Source organism: Clarias gariepinus, chromosome 10 (genome assembly GCF_024256425.1).
Source record: "Clarias gariepinus isolate MV-2021 ecotype Netherlands chromosome 10, CGAR_prim_01v2, whole genome shotgun sequence".
Classification (NCBI taxonomy): Eukaryota; Metazoa; Chordata; class Actinopteri; order Siluriformes; family Clariidae; genus Clarias; species Clarias gariepinus.
The window spans coordinates 11309615-11326990 of NC_071109.1; the positions used below are offsets into that span (position 1 = coordinate 11309615).

The 17376-nt window shown below is 38.5% G+C and overlaps 1 protein-coding gene across 2 annotated transcripts in view; it reads right to left on the reverse strand.

Moving 5' to 3' along the window:
• The window catches only part of nlgn3a (neuroligin 3a), a 188342-nt gene that overhangs the window by 45799 nt on the left and 125167 nt on the right, over positions 1-17376 (reverse strand). For both annotated transcript variants that reach the window (XM_053506451.1, XM_053506450.1), the window contains one exon: positions 15303-15488. In XM_053506451.1, the coding sequence (XP_053362426.1) occupies positions 15303-15488 (186 nt within the window). The remainder of the gene's footprint in view (positions 1-15302; positions 15489-17376) is intronic.

Consider the following 17376-nt stretch of genomic DNA (forward strand, 5'->3'; position numbering starts at 1 on the left):
TATTACAACATCTGTAACCACTCACATGAGCAGAAATGTGACAGCTATGCTTCTATTTAGAAAATCATATGCTCCAAACATGTGGTCCTGCTGTGCTTTTTAATTGGAAGGTTTAACTCATCATTTTGTTTGAGCATGATTATACTGTAGTAATGCTTTGACATACTGTTTCCATTTTGTTGTCTTTCTACCTACTGTAGCCTATATATCTATCTATTAAATAAGTCAGTAAGAAATTTACCTTTAAAAAAAAACATAATTAGTTCCAATATAGTTCCCATAATTAGTTTCTTATATAGTTTATTCTAATATAGTGTAAAGAATTTCTGGTTTTTAGCTTTTAGTATATACAGTAAATGGTACAATACTATTTAACATCTGGGGCAGCATAAGAGCTTATGGTTGGGGGTTCCAGTCTGTGTCTTTAGAGTTTGCATGTTGTCATTGTGCTTGAATGGGTTTCCACCGATAGTCTAAAGACATTAAGTGACTGGCGTCCAAACTGGCCACAGTTCCCCACTTTGTGCCATGAGTTCGCTGGGATGGGGTCAGGGCCCCCACAACCCTACACAGGACAAGAGCTATAGTCAGTGGATGAATGAACAAATGAATTTAACATCTAAAATATAAAAACACTAGTAACCACAACCCAAAGTAGAAAAATGCAATTTGCGCTGCTTCAGTATAGACTATTTTGGGCGTTTTTACATTAGGGCCCAGGGATCGTTTCCTAAAATTCAGTCATGTCCAATTCCTCCCCGTCACTCGGGGAGGGAGCGATCGTTCCTGGGCACGTACAAATCAATCGTGCCCAATGTGAAAACGCCTCTAGGTTGCTCTAGAAAAGTCATACATTTAATTAGTGATTGTTCTGGAATAAAATCCTTATATATTAAATAGAGGAATATTCCAAACCCATCATTTATTTAATAATATATTGTCATGAAACAAGACTCTTCTGGAAAGAAATTAATGAAAACCCGTTTATATGTAAAATTAAACATGGTTCTAAAGCGACCCACAACCGTCACTGATGCTAGTTCTTGAGTGACCATATTTTTAATTAAGGAAGTGTTTTAGGGCAATACTTTTATGTGATTGTTGTGGAAATATAATTGTTTATACTTTATCTCCTTTTTCAAGCTAGAAATCTCTTGCAACACTGCACACTTGGGAACCGAAGATTTACGCTTTTGTCAAACAGGCACAGGTTTTTTTTTTGTTTTGTTTTGTTTTGTGCGATTCAGCATGTTTATGAAAGTTCCTTCCATTTGGGGTTTACTTGTGCACTAACAGCCCTCTCTGCAATGAACATAGCATTCATTTTTCACAATGCTGGTGTGCAACAAAAGCAAACGCCCTGTTATGTGCTTTATAACAGCCATGTTCCTCAGGTTTTAATAGTCCAGATGGCATACCCTCCACAGGTCGTAACACATCAGAGCTGCTCCGCATGACACGATTTAGTCTACCGTGTGCGCCACAGAAACCCGAGCTCAAGAAATTGGCTTGATTTTTATTTTTTTTTACATTTTTTTAAAGGAAAAACAAAACACCTTTTTCTGTCCGTACTCTAATTATTTTCATCAAGCTGAAATGATGTTGCAAAACAGAGCGTTCCTTGTTTCCATGAATGTTTGTTAACCATAAGGAATGGTCACTAATGAGAAAGAAATATCGTGCCTTATCTGCGACGGAGCTGAAGAGCACTTGAGAGGAAATAGCCTGAGAAGAGAATGGCTCAGGTAATTTTAATGGTGCTGGCGAAAGGGAAAAAAAGAGGAAGAGAGAAAGCAAAAGAGAGAGAGAGAGAGAGAGAGAGAGAGGGAGTGTGTGTGTGTGTGTGTGTGCAAGAGAGGAAGCGAGAAACGGAGAAGGAGAGAAACAACAGCTCGTTCAGTGTGAATTTAAAAGTGGAGCTGAGTGCCGAAGACTACGTCTCTAGGTGCAGCTCTACCACGTGAGGACACGATTTGATTCAGGCTGATGAGTTGGTTGATGGGAAGTTCCTTCTGCATGGAAGAAAACAGGGCTGAGACCAAAGGGAGAGAGAGCAGGAAAAAAAAAGAATATTCAACATGCCCTAGTTTCATCAACAGAATCCATGCAGGTGTCCTCATAATATCTACTTTGCTGTTAATGAGACAGATTACCCATGTGATCTAATTTACAGGCTGCTAAATAATGTCACACAATTCTGATAATTCTGTATTACTGCATTTCTCTTTTTTGACAATAAAGTTTAATCTAATCGAATCGAATCTAATCTAATCCAATTAAGCTGTGAAATATTTATCGCACCACAGCACTGCTGACTTTTGGATTAATAACAGTTCTAGCAGTAATACAAAATGATCGCTGTGATAAAAGAAGAATATATACCACTCCTGAACACCCTTCAAGTGATTTCAGAGGTCCATTTGCATTGTTTTTAACACAGTTTTTTTCACAGAAGAAGGCAAAGCGAGATGGATAGCGTTAGATTCTTTAGATTCTTTTCATTCTCAAACCAGAACGGTCTTATTTTGGTCATGTTTGATGTTATCGGATGCAGACAAAGAGCCGGTTGACACGAAGGCTGCGGCGAAGGAGGAGGGGAGGATTGGAAAGGGAGGAATGGGGCATTCAGCTGTCACGCTCTTAGTGTTTGGGCTTCCTGTGCAGGTGGGCATTGAGGAGTGCCAGCTCCCTCGCTCAACAACACAGGCGACTATGCATCCAGCCATAATGGATGCTTTTCACAGAAACCGCTCTCTCACACGGGACATGAGAAAGGGAGACAGAGCGAAGTGTGGAGGAGGCTGTGGAATGAGAGCGGTGAGAAAAAGGTGCCGAGTGGAAGCAACCAGACAAGAAATGTGTACTTTCGCGCACCGAACGTGGGCTACGCGCTGTAAAGAGATAAGCTCCAGAGGCAAACCTATTTGAAGACAACCACAAATTAACGCTCACATACAGTATAACAAGCGAGGGGAATAATATCGGAGCAATAAATACGCCTATTGAATTATTGCAATAATACGCCATGCGTTCCCTCAGCTCTTCTTCAATATAGGTGATTACTTAATTTGTAAACCAAAGATGACACTGCAGAATAATCCATTCAATGCTCGTTCGAAGCCATTTATAACCCCTGGCAGCTGCTTTCATAGTTTGGTTGCTGTTGTATTTCGTCCTTGTAAGCTTTAATTATCGGTAGCCATGTGCCAATGAGTCTTGCTGCTTCCACGTGTTAAAAAGCACTGAACTGAAATGACCAGCTGTCCAGCAAAGCATTCAGCCAGTTGAAAGATTATTATTTTTCATGTTCGGAAAAAAACCTTGAGAACGGTCACGAATGTCTGCCTAAAATCCCTTCGCAAAATCCATTGTGCCTTAGAAGCCATGTGATGAATGAGTGACTCATTGATGCAACCAGAGTCCATCTCAACGGAGGTAGAGGTTTAAAGACAGCCGAGGGATCTTTCTTAATGTTTAGGCAAGTGGAATTTATATACATACTGTAAGAGTAGCACAGTACTTGTGGTTTTGGTGGGAGGGGGGGGGATCAGTTTTTATTTGTTCATACACAGGCGGATCGGTTATCGTATTCCAAATGAATTGCTCAGGAATGAGTGAAATAGTTCAGCAGGCCTTGTTACACCAGCACATTAGAACTTGTGCACCCAGTGGGTGCAAAAACTTTTGGGGCTCCATTTCACAGCAACATTAAAGAGCTTACAACTTTCCTAAAGCTGGTTTTGTGGCTGTTCACAGTTTCTATCAGCAAAGCTACAGTATAGCTGCTTAAGTTGACATGTCATTAATCACAAATCATCCTGTACTTAACACAAATAATACAATGTCGGGAAGAAAAGCAATTAAAAAGCAGCACAAAATGTATTGCTCTTGTAGAGATGGGTCCTGAAGAGACATACTGTAAATAAACGCACACACAAAAAAATCACATTCTTTCCAAAATGCTCAGTCTGAAATATCCCCCTGAGATAAAGCATTTTTCATACCTCAAGTTTCCTTCATTTTCCCCCGAATGTGTCCCACTGCAGTGTCTACTGTATGTAAATGAACAAGTTCTGATCCACGCACCATCAGAGAACATCAAGCCAGGGGTTAAATCCACTTATATGAGGTCATACTAGGGGGGAGGAATTTAATTAGCTTGTTTAAGTTCTGGTTAATACAAAAACAGAAAAAGGTCAAAAAGCAGTCAATGTTTTGTCCTAGTTTTTTTTCTTTCTTTTTTTTTCTTCTGGAGACAAATATGAATGTCTAAAAATGACTAAAAAGTGAATTTCACATAATAGGTCCCCTTTAACTGTTTTCAACTCCATGCCCTCTTACACACCCCATTGTTCATAAAGCATAGACAGTTTTTAAGGCAGCCATGGGAAGTCAAATGGATATAACCCAATTACACCACTTTATAATATTTCAATTCTAACCCCAACAATTAAAAAAATTATACCACTGGCCAAATTACTGCTGTCGGCAACAGTGGCCATGAAGAAAACAATCTGCCATGAAACAGTGCCTCGGTCATATTCCATGCGTGTGGCCTTGCCTTATGGTCATGAAAATGGTTGCTCTATCAGTATTCACATATAAAAATAATAATAATAATAATAATAATAGTGTTTCTATTATTATTATTATTATAAGATGGAGATTTATTCATATCCTATGAAATAAATATCTAGGTTTACATTATAGTATTAGAACATAATATTTGTTACAGTATGGAAACAAAGAAAAGTTAAGATTGACACCAAAATATATTTAATCAGTGGACACTTTTTTTAAAAATTTTTTTGCTGTCTTCAAGCCTATCATGGGCAGCCCAGATACTAATTTTTCTTTTTTTCTTTTTTTGAGAATTCTGCAAACTGAATTTGCCTGCCCAAGTAAGAAACCTGAATACAGATTACTGGTTATCTGAAAACTGAATCACTGAATTTGTGAACATTGAAAAATCAATTTGAATATATTCTATATACTTCAGCTTCCATAACAGAAACAGCTGACCAAGCATTGCTTTTTCAATATTTATTATATTTTCCAATTTTGGTGGGGGTGTCCACTGAGGCTTCGAAATCCAACCTCAAGGTTTGACGACTTGAGCGCTCGATGCTAAGAAGTACTGTACAATTAAAGTCTTACTCACTCATCACCTTTACGCTTTATCCTGCTGTAGCATGGGGCATGGAGTCTATCCCAGGGGACATAGAGATACACAATGGACGGGTTGCCAATCAATCGCAGAGCACATACTCACATGCTCATTCACACACTACGGGCAATTTGGGAGAGAACATGCAAACTCCATGTACAGAGACCCCGAGGCGGGAATAGAACACGGACCCTGGAGGTGCGAGGCGACAATGCTAACCACTAAGCCAATGTGTAACCTACAATTTAAGTATTATTTGAAAATCTTTATGCCTGTTTTGCTTTCATATTAAATCAATTTCTACCAATTGACCTAAGTCTAGCTCATTATTTTGCATTAACAGATTAATCAGGTTATTTATTCTCCCAACAGGTAGGCTGGTTCCATGCCAATGTACATTTGTCCTTGCATTGGCAATTCTGTGTGTTTCCTGTTGTGTGACAACCTGTACACCTCCTATTCAGTTAAATAATTAGGTAATAAGTTTAGTTAATGTGGTAGAACACTAAAACTTAATGTGCAGAGGTGTTTTAGCAGAAGGACTGGGGAAGTCTTCTAAAATGTGATGGCTTTCCGCTCTTTGTATTATGCTTTATAGACTGGAGCAGTTGCAGCAAGGGTGCTGCAGAGCGATGGCTACAGTCTCTGAATGAACTATACACCCACTGACTGGCAATCTGTCACTGCTTTGTTTTTGTGGAAGCTAAGCTCTGAGCTACACTTCATCTAGAATAGATGGTTCTTCTCTACACCTTACTCTTTAGTTTCCTATCAATCATAACAGCCTATTCTTCATGAATTATGGAATGTGACACAGAGTTTCTGCCTACAGTAACGGCCTGCATCTTCACCTTCTCTTAATGCTTCATGGGTATTTTCATTTAAACGAAATCTGATTTCTTTTTTTACCTTAGGTACTTTTTACTTTGGGGCAAAATAAAAAAATATCAGGGCTGTTCAAGTCAAACCGGGACTTGTGATGGAATTTCATGTGAATAAAAACGGTTAACAGTACAAATGTTTTAGAGAAGGCCGTACATTCGTGAATGATGACTCCAGCCGAGGTGGCTCAGAGCCCACTGCAGTCAATCTCATGAACATTCAGCGAAAGAAACACCTGATCCTTGTAAATCTATGGATAACTTGTCACTAACTTGCAGAAAAGACGTATCTGTCTGTGTACAGACTTACTGTACCAACACCCCTTGTACATTACAGGAACTCGGCTGGGGGATATTGTCCCATCCCCCGTACAGACGTAAAGCAGGGAGTCGCTGGCTCTGGAGTACTGAGAAAACTTTCTACCTAGATGGTATCCAAGCACTAGTGAAACACTGGAAGGTGATTATTTATAGAAATAAAGGTTTTTAAAGGTTTTTTACTCTTACAACTGTGTTCTGTGTTTTTCTGCAGGATGTATAGTCGCGGTTTGATTTGAACATCACTAAACATTGCATTTGCCAAATGAAGAAAAGTGTTTGAGTTTTTTTTTCCCCACAAAACTTTATGTAGTTGGATCAATTTTTTCCCTAATAAGCTAGAAAAGCCTTCCCTCTTTGTCTTTATGTCTGTTTTAATAATAATAGTTTATAATTTAACTATAAACCAACTATAAAGTTACAGTAGTTTTCAATATTACATTCAAATTACAAATTACAAAATAAAATATCAAATTTAATATATTGAATTTAGTCAAATGTATTACAGTACTTCACATTTTAAGACAATGTAAAGACAAATATAGGATTATTAAAACTATTTCTAAACATTTTCTTATTCCAAGCTTAAAGTTTTCTTGTTTTATTGATGGATAAATTCTTTCTAGAACTACTCTAATACATACTAAATGATGTATTTAAATAAAACATTTTTAAACATGAAAAATAAATACAGTATACGGTAGCTTGACTTTCTATCTTCTAATATGGCATCAGGATTCAAACAGTCGGTCAATACGGAACAATTGTGAAAAGTTGTGACATGGCATATTTAAAAAAAAGCTGGCTTTAATAGAGGTCATAAAATCCACATGGTCAGCAACATAATATATTAAAAATATATTTTAAACATTTGATTGGTATTAAGGGATGCAGTAAAGGCTAAATCTCTCCCTACACTATCATACCAACACCACCAGCTGGAACTGTTGACACAAGGTATAATAGGTCTATGTGTTCATGCCTTTCATGCAATATTCTAACCTTAACATCTGTAGCAGAAATTGAGATCAATCCAACCGAGTGAAATATTTCCAATTGTCTAGTTTGATGAGCATGTAGCTACTGTAGTCACACTCATGTTCTTGGGTGACAGGAACAGAACACGAAGTGTTCTTCTGCTGCTGTAGCCCATCTGCCTCAAGGGTTGAATTTTTTTTTCTCCTGAGATACATTTCTGCTCACCAGAGTCAGACCACCATTTAACACCATTTAACAGCTGTCTGTCTGTTCTTCCCTGACCTTAACAAGTGGTCTTATGTTTACAACATTTGATCAGTTGATGGTTAAGGGCCATGCTCAATGCGCCCACAGGGGCAACCTGGTGGTCATGGGTTTTGAAACTGAGACCTTCCGAACCTTGCCTCTACACTATCCTAGAGACTTATATGATTTCTTATTAACGCAGGTCTACAGCCAATCAATCACATAGCACCAGTGACAAACATTATAAAAAATATAAAACTAAAGACTGTCAGTTAATGTTAAAAATCAGAATGTTTTTTCTCAATCCAGGTGTAATTACTGATTTTTGTCCTGGAAGGTTTTGAGCCTTCTGTTGAACGTTAATAGTACCTACAAGTGGTGACACGTTGTACATGAAGAGTTTAAAATTTTGCTACGACTAGATGATGGTTGCCATGGAGACGGCTGGCGCCAGATGGACTGGTTTGACTGTTTCAGAAACCGCTGATCTCATGCAGCTGTAGAGTTTCCGACACTTGTGAAATCCATGCCACCAAGAACTGAAGCTATTCTTGAAGCAAACGGAGTCCTAATAATTAGTATTAGTTAAGGTGCTCTCAATATAAAATATAATACATAATACAGTTGTACTTTGGAGTTGTACTTCAAATGTATTTTGTTCTTCCTATGTGCTGTTGGTATAAAATACGATTTTTTAATATACTTTATGTCTGTTAAGCAATTGTGATACTATAATTGGTTCACACTGGAAAAGCAATCTCTGTCTTTAAAAATGAACACTCTGTAAGTAGTCGCACTAATAATTCTATGTGTACTACCTACTGTATACCCTTACTTACTCACTCATCATCTATACCTCTTTATTCAGTTTCTCGAGGGGCCTGGAGCCTATCCCATTAGACATAGGGCACGAGACAGGACAGGATTAGACAGGATGCCAATCACCTACTCTACACCTCACAGGTAAATAGCTCTGATCTTTGTTAAAGACTAGTGTTGTACTGCATGTGGCTTTTTGCTTTTGCTTCCAAATGCTTTTAATCACTGTTTGTATTATAATGTTCTGTTTTTTTTAATGTTCTGTGCTCCCTGCAGTGCATTTTTACTAAAACGATCCAATCTTGTTTCCTGTAGAATACAAAAGAATCTTTAAGCACACCTCCATTCAGAACTCATGGAGTAATCTTTATCTTTCCTGATGCATTTCAGACCTAGCAGTTTTGGACAGAACCAAAATCTCAGACGTATTTCAGTCATAATTAAATTACCCCTTGTGAAGAATAGACTTCTCTAAATAGGGATTATGATGCTGTATAAATAATCAATTCCTGTCAAAATGCCAGGAGCTGCAAATGAGCTACAGCTACAAGTGCTATGTACATTACATGTGTTACGTTGCATGAAAGAATGTTTACTACACCGTCCCTGTTAAATAATTAGACTAAAAACAATGAAGCACAGAAAAGTATAAAGCTGGAAAGCGTTATTTTGCAGTTGGACACAAAAGATCTGTTCTGACCCCTTTGAGATGAGGGTATTTTCAACAACAGATTTTTCTCTTAGCCTGTGCCACGGAATATGTTATTTCCACAACAATGGCTCTTAGTTCTACTCAATACAATGATCTGTGGCCATACAGGGAGCGCTTGATTCACATTTATTATTTTTTCTTCGCTGTGATATCGGCTGACATTTACTGGCGGCACGGCTGTAGCGATAGGAGGCTGTTATGATACCTGCATAATAAAGTGTGATCTAGAAATGTTTACTCTGGCTGCAGCCATCTATATCTTGGCCTCGCTTTAGTCCTGCAGGTTTCTTTTCAGAAGAAGTGGACCAGAACAGAGAATGCCAGACCTTTTAGAACTTCCATAGGTCAAACACAGGCAGTCGCTTTGCAGAAAAAGTACTGATGTGTTTTGTCTCTTCCTCCTGCAGTTCTTTGTGCAAAACATTTTAACCTACTTTTAATGGGGTCATACAAGCAGTCAATTGCATCAGAATCGGGTACAAAAACATAGCCCTGGGCTCAGACGTTTCCCTTCCCGTTGTTGGTAAGGATTATTCAGTGGTGCGTCTATGTCTACAGAACGCCAACCATTGGTTACTTAAGATCAATCACAAAATCGAAAAACATGTAGCTTCATATTACACGAGACATTATAGTCTGGGTCATGACGCTCACCTCCATTTAAGTAATGCATGGTGGAAACTAAATAATGGAGAGACTAAATGTTGTGGACTTTACCGCTAAAAGCCTTATGGTCTTGTTGCTCACACCCTTCAGGGCCACTAAAAAGGTACACTGATACAATTTCAAGTTCTGTTGCTCTGTTAGAGCTTTTTAGAGCTGTCAGCTCCTTTAGCCAGATAATAGTCTGCTAGTCAGAAGCATCAAAATGCAAATCAAGTGCTCAAAGGCAAGTATGTAATGTGATCAATTTTATGCTATTTTCCATTTTTTTGATTTTGTACAACACAATGCTTTTTCATGTCATAATACCATGAGAAAAACAACATGACAATTTGAATGATGATGATGATGATGATGATGCATTCATTATTAAAAAAAAAAAAAAGTGCTTGAATGCAGGTTCCCCAAAGAATACGAGTCATCAAGTAGGAGAGAATAAAAACGTGTTAACTTTACGATATGCATTAGAGGGAACTGAGGGAAGGATGCCAGGTTCCTTGCAGTGATCTCAAAACACTAAATGCAAATAATCTCACTTATAGAAGCTATAACCCTTGGGGAGATTTTTCCAGAACTGTCGTTGAAGCCTCTCCATCTGTCCTTTTGTAAACACTGTCAACCAAACAATCATGTCTTTAAAGTATAAAGCATGCTTCCTTGAGTTATGTCCTTTATATGCTGTATCATGCTGTTGGTGGTTTTACTAGACCATAATGCATTCCCATGCACTACAGTACCGTGTTTCATGACGCTTCCATGAAACAAACCACGGGCAACGACTTTACATTGGCCGTGCTTTAACGAGAGGCTCATTTTCTTAATGACATTAAAGTGCTTCAAGGCACAAAGCTCACTGCACTCACGGCATCCTTCTAATAAAACCAGCCCAGTTCAAGCAGGCACATTTATAGTCCTCAATAACCCTAAAGTCTTAATAAAAATGAAAGCTGACATGGTCACATGGACTCCTCCAACTACTAGGCCTTCTGTTCTTAATGTATGAGGCATTCCATTAAAAGGGGGACACCTCCTCACAAGCAGAGCTTTTAGGCTGATTAGTTACTGGAAAGGGAAAAAAATAGCAATGACCTTCACTGGCAATGCTGGTAGCTCACATCCTTCCTGACCTAATAAGCATGTACATATAAACCTGCCGGCGCTTAGTATTCCAGGGGTGTGTCGAAGCCAGCTCTCATTCAACATCATAATCATTATGAAGAGAATGGAATAGAGGGGAAAAAAAACTAATATCTGTGCTCAATTAGAGCAAGCCATGATGCCAAATGGATAGTAACATATGAGACATCTAATGTCCTGGAGAAGTGCTCTCTCATTCTATCTCTCTTTCCATTTTCCCACTGATGCTTGTAAAATGGAAAGGGAAAAGAAAAAAGAAAAAGCAGACACACTCTGCTCAGACTGTATAGTTGCATCTGTTGAATCACATTAAAGCACTAAGTCACATAAAACCCTCCAGTTCCTGCTACTAATGACCCATTTTTGCCTGGTTCTTCTCGTCGGGGCACAGTGGTTACGATATCAAGAAAGAGCCAAAATCGAACGCGGAGCCTTGCGCTTTTCTTCGTCCGTCCCTATCTTGTTCTTTTCATGGAAGTTTGACATATGCATTAAAATCCCACCTGGATTATTACCCTTAAATTTAAAATTGGATAAAGGAGATGAAGAGTCACATGCTGTAGTGGGTTGCAAGCAGGAAACAGCGGGTTGCCCGTGCTGAGGAGCCACACTGTGTCGAGGAGACAGGTCGCAGTGGCCTCATTAACACCATCATGCACACACACACACACACACACACACACACACACACACATTGGACAAACAAGCAGTGCCCTCAATCTCACACAACCCACATGGCTCTGCGTGACTGAACCTGACACTCAGTTTGCTGATTTGACCCATGGTATTAGCTGCTGATGGGATTCAGGTAAAAGAGTATTCCTGCGCATTAGCTTGAGGTGGTAGATGTGGTCAATGAGGTTCCTCTTGATCACTGGATTGCTGATGTTCGGTTTCGGTATGTATTTAATGCTAATTCTTAAATACTGTTAAATATTTACAACACAAATACTTACCATTAAGAAGATTGAATGAAGAAATGTTGTAGCACTTGTTTTATCTGTACTTTTCGCTAAAGAGTACTTTCTCCTTCGAAAAACTAGAAGAAAACAAAGCATTATTTATAATAGAAGGAGCAAGAGTCAACGTGTTGTAAGAAAAAGGATGATTTAAGCTGAGTGGTGAAAGAGGGTGAAGAATAGCCTCAGAGGGTGATGCTCTACATGACCTGCAACCTGGTGTGGACAAAGGGGTCCTGTGTGTACTTCCACTTGTGCCAGGTCTAATTAAGAAGTTAGAGCCTGGGTAAAAAAAAATAAAAATAAAAATCAGCACTTTGTGAGAAAAGTTTGTAAAAGAAGTCAGTGCAAGTCAAAGCTCATAAGAATAAACGCTTAGGTGTGAGTACTGTATACTAGCTCCACATGCCTTGTACAGTACCTACTGTATATACGAAGTAGTGCGTACAGTAGTAAATCAAGTGTGCAGGTACAATCTAATAGTATGCCTGCTAGATTTAATTTTCTCTAAGCCCTACCTTTTTAAAAGAAAGGGACCACCATGGGACCACAGCTGACTAGAAATTATTTGGGTGGTGCAAAATTCTCAAGGCATGGTGGACTTTTGTTTGGTGGATTGAATCTGTAGTAAGGTTCCTTTCTCTCTTTCCTTTTTTTTCCTTAAACAACTAGATGTGTCTAATCGTGTGTCAGTCGTTTGAAGCTGCAGTCAAAAATTGCATGCAAAACTCATACTGTACATCTGTAATCTACTGTACCAAAGTAAAACTGGTTTGCTGAATCTTCCTAAAAATGAATGGACAAGTGAACAGCTTAAGTGCATACAGTAGCTGTTCATTTGGAATATGTGTCCAATAAAGATCTCTTCGATTATGCAACTTAATCTATCTTTTGTTGATCGGCTCTATTAATTGGTGAACAAATCAGTTTTTGATTTGCCTTTTAAATTATTTAAGTAAACATACAAATGTTATATGGCACTATCATTAAAAATACCAAAACCCCTAGCAATCATTGTGTGTCAGCAGCAGCTTCCTATTCAAAACAATAGGCGGTCAAATGACCGCTGAACCGCATTATAAGTAGGTGACACTGGCGCGGCGCTTCTAGTGTTAAATACAAAAGTGCTTCCAACTTTCACAAATACTCATGTTGCACAGCTTAAAACAAATCAGAGAGTAAACATTGGTGCTATCGTATGAATTTGAATTAAAATAATCGAAATGCGAAAACCTATAATGCACTGCTTTAGTCTCTATTGACCATGTGTTATACATATTTTATGTTGGAGAATAAGTGTTGTGCACACACTGTACATTACAACAGTGTTTTGTTTTATTAGTTAAATAGTTTTCTGGTTGAAATGTCCTAAGAATCACAACTTATGGACGTGTACAGACTGTGTCAAAGGATTTAATCACATGGTCTGTAACAAAACTAATGAGATGACAGAAGAAGCTGTTCACGTACTATAGGATCACACAGGAGGAATGTTGCAATGTTTGGACAGAGCCGCATTTAATCTCTTATTTAACATATTTCACTTTACCTGATCTTTTTTGTCTATACTGTAAATCTAAGTGAATCAGATTTATACACACTAGTCTATAACATTAACATTAGTTAAGCAATTACATTTGACACTGACCAACGAGGTCAATGCTCGTTAATGGCACAGATCTCATATATACTGTGTGTACAAACTAGAAATTACTAGACAGTTTTCAGCTCACAGCTTCAATCAATCAATCAATAATTTCTTTTCGCATTTTAAGCCTCACTCCATGTTTGCTCATTCCAACAGCACACTTGATATTGCTTATTATGCGAACCAAATCCAATGCTTTCCTTGCTACAAGGTTAGAAAGTGCGCACTACAGCCGTACACTTGCTTGGTATTCCCCTCAGGTGTTTCAACCCTCTTTGGCAGGCCACTTCATCCCCTATCCTTCATTTGATGACTGAGATCACAGCTTTATGGATGAACGTTGAGGTGTCTGATTGATATTGGTAGCACTCACCATCAGAGCACCTTTTCATAAAAGAGAGCTTCCTGTTTCAGTTTTCCAGGGTCTCACAAATTTATACGGCACCTCTTTTTTTTTTTTTTTATCTCATCAAGCCGAGCAGGGCACACATTTCTATTCAAGGGAAATATCAGCATCAGTAATATCCAATTTACTGAAAAGGAAAAGAGAGCGGGTTTGAGGTGGCTGTATAGTACCACGCTACATGAAGCATGGCATGGTGGTGTATGAATAAAAAATTTATGGCTAGAAAATAATAAAATAGATGGGATATAAATCCAACAGCAGTCATATTCATTTAAGGAAATCAAGGCAATTAGTAACGCTTTGATGCAAAATGCAGTGGAGGAGCACAGAAAATGTTTCATAATAAGAAGCCAGGCGAAATTGCCGAAATGACCTGATTTCAGTTCGAGACTCCATCTTCTTTCAATATACTGTAGAAATACAGAGACTCTGGATTACTTAGGTTTTTTTTTCCTTCTTTGAAGCAGCTGTAAGCAGGTCAAGTGCTAGTTATCTGAACATGTACAATGGAAGAACACCAGTATAGCCTTTTAAAATATGTTTTATAACAAAAATGTCTTGATGAATGCCAGATTTTAAACCACACACACACACACACACACACACACACACACACCAGTCTTATACTACGCCGACTAGAGCTTTTATTCTGTTGAAAAGTTAGACCAGAAAACATCGAGCTACCAAACGTAAAAGGCTCAATAATGAATTATACGCTGGGGATTGTTACTCTAGCTCACACTCTGACATGTGTCAATTCGCAACTAGTTTATTTCCAGAACAAAATGCCAGTAATTAAAACCCTGTGCAACAGGAGTTTCATACAATTGAAACTCAAACACTAATTATGATGCCTCCGAACGCATGTGGCCTTGATTTATATCAAACACAGTGAAGCGACACACTGCCATGACAATTCATACAACCCTGGTAAAAGCCGGTGAAAAACTGTCATGACTTTATGACTACATAAATACCTAACACCGTGTGTTAATTTTCACAGTCTGCTTGCAATTCTCACTCAGAGAAAGCCTGGCATCAGTTAAAAGCATTTTGGCAGTGTTTTAGACCAAACTGCCAACAGGCAACTGTAAGCATGTAAAAAAACAGCACATTAGAGAGTGCATGCCATTAGTCTTGCCCATTACGACTGTGGATTTGAGCAAAAAAAAAACAACAAAAAAAACACACAGAACAACCTAAAACCTCCTTGCAGGTGCACATTGGCAAAAAGAAAATGCTAATGACTGAATTCGTGCCCCAGCAACAACTTAAAAAAAATATATTTTTTATTTACAAAAGTAGGATCGCCATTTTTTTTTAGGATTAAAGATTTATCTCAAAGTATCTCAAAGGATGTCCTTTTACCTTCTGAGTGATGGGACAGGGTTAGCAGGCTCACGCAAGAGGCGCCGATGCCTGATCCGAAGACTGTGATGCGGTTAGAATCACCACCGAAGTAGCCGATGTTCTCGCTGATCCAGCGCAAGGCCTGGATCTGATCCAGGAGGCCGTAATTACCTTTAGCGGCCTGGTCACCCGTGCTAAGGAAGCCTGTAGGACAAAAAAAAAATAAAATGTCAGAACACTTCCTTTAACACATCCTTGGTTTATAAGGACTTTTATGAGACATTATTGTTATATATTCTCTCCTGTGGACCGGGTAAAGACTTAACCAATTATGCCACTTAATTTTGTTAAAATGTAGCTAAAGATAACTGTTTTATTATTCACCATTTAAAAAGATACAGTCGTTACTTTTAGCGTTGTCTTCAAATCCACACCTATAACACGCCTCTAAACTAGAAGAACTAAATCCCAAGATCTTTCTGAATTGACAAGAATCATGCAAGTAAAAACCCTCATTTGCCCTTATTTTCATTTTTATATTTCTCATTTATAGATCCCACAGAGCCACAGAGCTGGTAATTTTTCTTCTAAGCAGATACTTGTGACTTCTCTGGAATGTGGAGAGAACTATTACAATGTTGTTCCAAAGATAACCATTAACCCCACCTTTAGTTTTATTTTGCTGTAAACATGTAGCAGTGGAGAAACATTCCAGTTACTGAAGAACCAATGATGACGAATGATTTAAAGGATTAAAAAAAAAAAAAGTCTGGTTAATGGAATAGCTCTGCTATTCATAAGTGTTTTCAACTGTCATAACTGAGCTAGGATTGCAATTAACTGCTGAAATGAAAAACAAAATAAATAAAGACTGAAATGCCTTCAGCATGACTACACTGTATTATACACTGCCTGGACAAAATAGTCACTATTTTAGGAGGGTCATGTTATTGGCCTGTATCAAGGAAAGAAAAAAACTAAGAGTTGAAGATGCTAGAATTGGGAAAAACCCTTTCATACATTAAAGCATGGGAGAATAGTGCTGAACTGTCAAGTATGTGGAAGAAATTTGGTTTCAAAATGTGGAGATCAGTTGTACGCTTGGTGAAGCTGAATTCCAAAGAAATCGACAGTAAAAATCACAGCAATGTGTAGCCATTAAAAACCAAATCATTTAGCCATTTTTTTCCATTACTATGATTTTAATAAATATATATATATATATGGGGTCAAAATCACCAGCACTGGTGGGCCTGAGTTCAATTCCCAGCCAGTGCCCAAACCCCAGCCACTAGATGCTCCGGAAAAGGCAGGAAAGGCATCCGGCGTAAAATCTGTGCCAAACTTGTGCAGACTAGATAGTCTGCTGTGGCGACCCCTTGTCGGGAGTGACCAAAAGACCGGCAACATACAGTACAGTATATGGGGTCAGGATTGTGAAATATAGCACAGGCCTGCCCCTATATAAGCATAATAAGCACCCCCTAGGCAATATGATGAATTGAATTTTATTTCATTTTAACCAACTATACACAACCATGATGTCGCAAAAAAAATTACAAAAATTTGTATAGGGAAGGAAATGTGCAGGCACAACAACGCCATTCCCGTATTCTGGTATCAGTAAAATTTACGCATTTTAAAAGTCTTAAAAACTTCTACCTGACGTGTCCAAAAACCCAAATGATGCCCAAAGCCTCACAGTCATTCATATTGGCAGGACTTCTGGATAAGCAGTTTTTTTATGTTGTGCTGCTGATACCAGTTCATGCCACTTGAGTTTTAAGAGTTATTAGTTAAATTAAGAGCATTTCCACACACACACACACACACACACACACACACACACACAATGTGATGAGAACTCGCAGGATTGGGACTAAACAGCTGTGTGTCCAAAAGAAAACCCAAACACTAAAACTTGCTAGGAAGCATAAAGACTGGACCTTGGATTTATGTAAAAATGTCATGTGGTCTAGTGAGCTCAGATTGACCCTATTCCAGAGTGAAGGAATCAGATCAGGTTGAAGCGAGGCACCCAGCAGGCATAGTGCGCAATGCACAAGACTCTGGAGGAAGGGTTATGATCTGT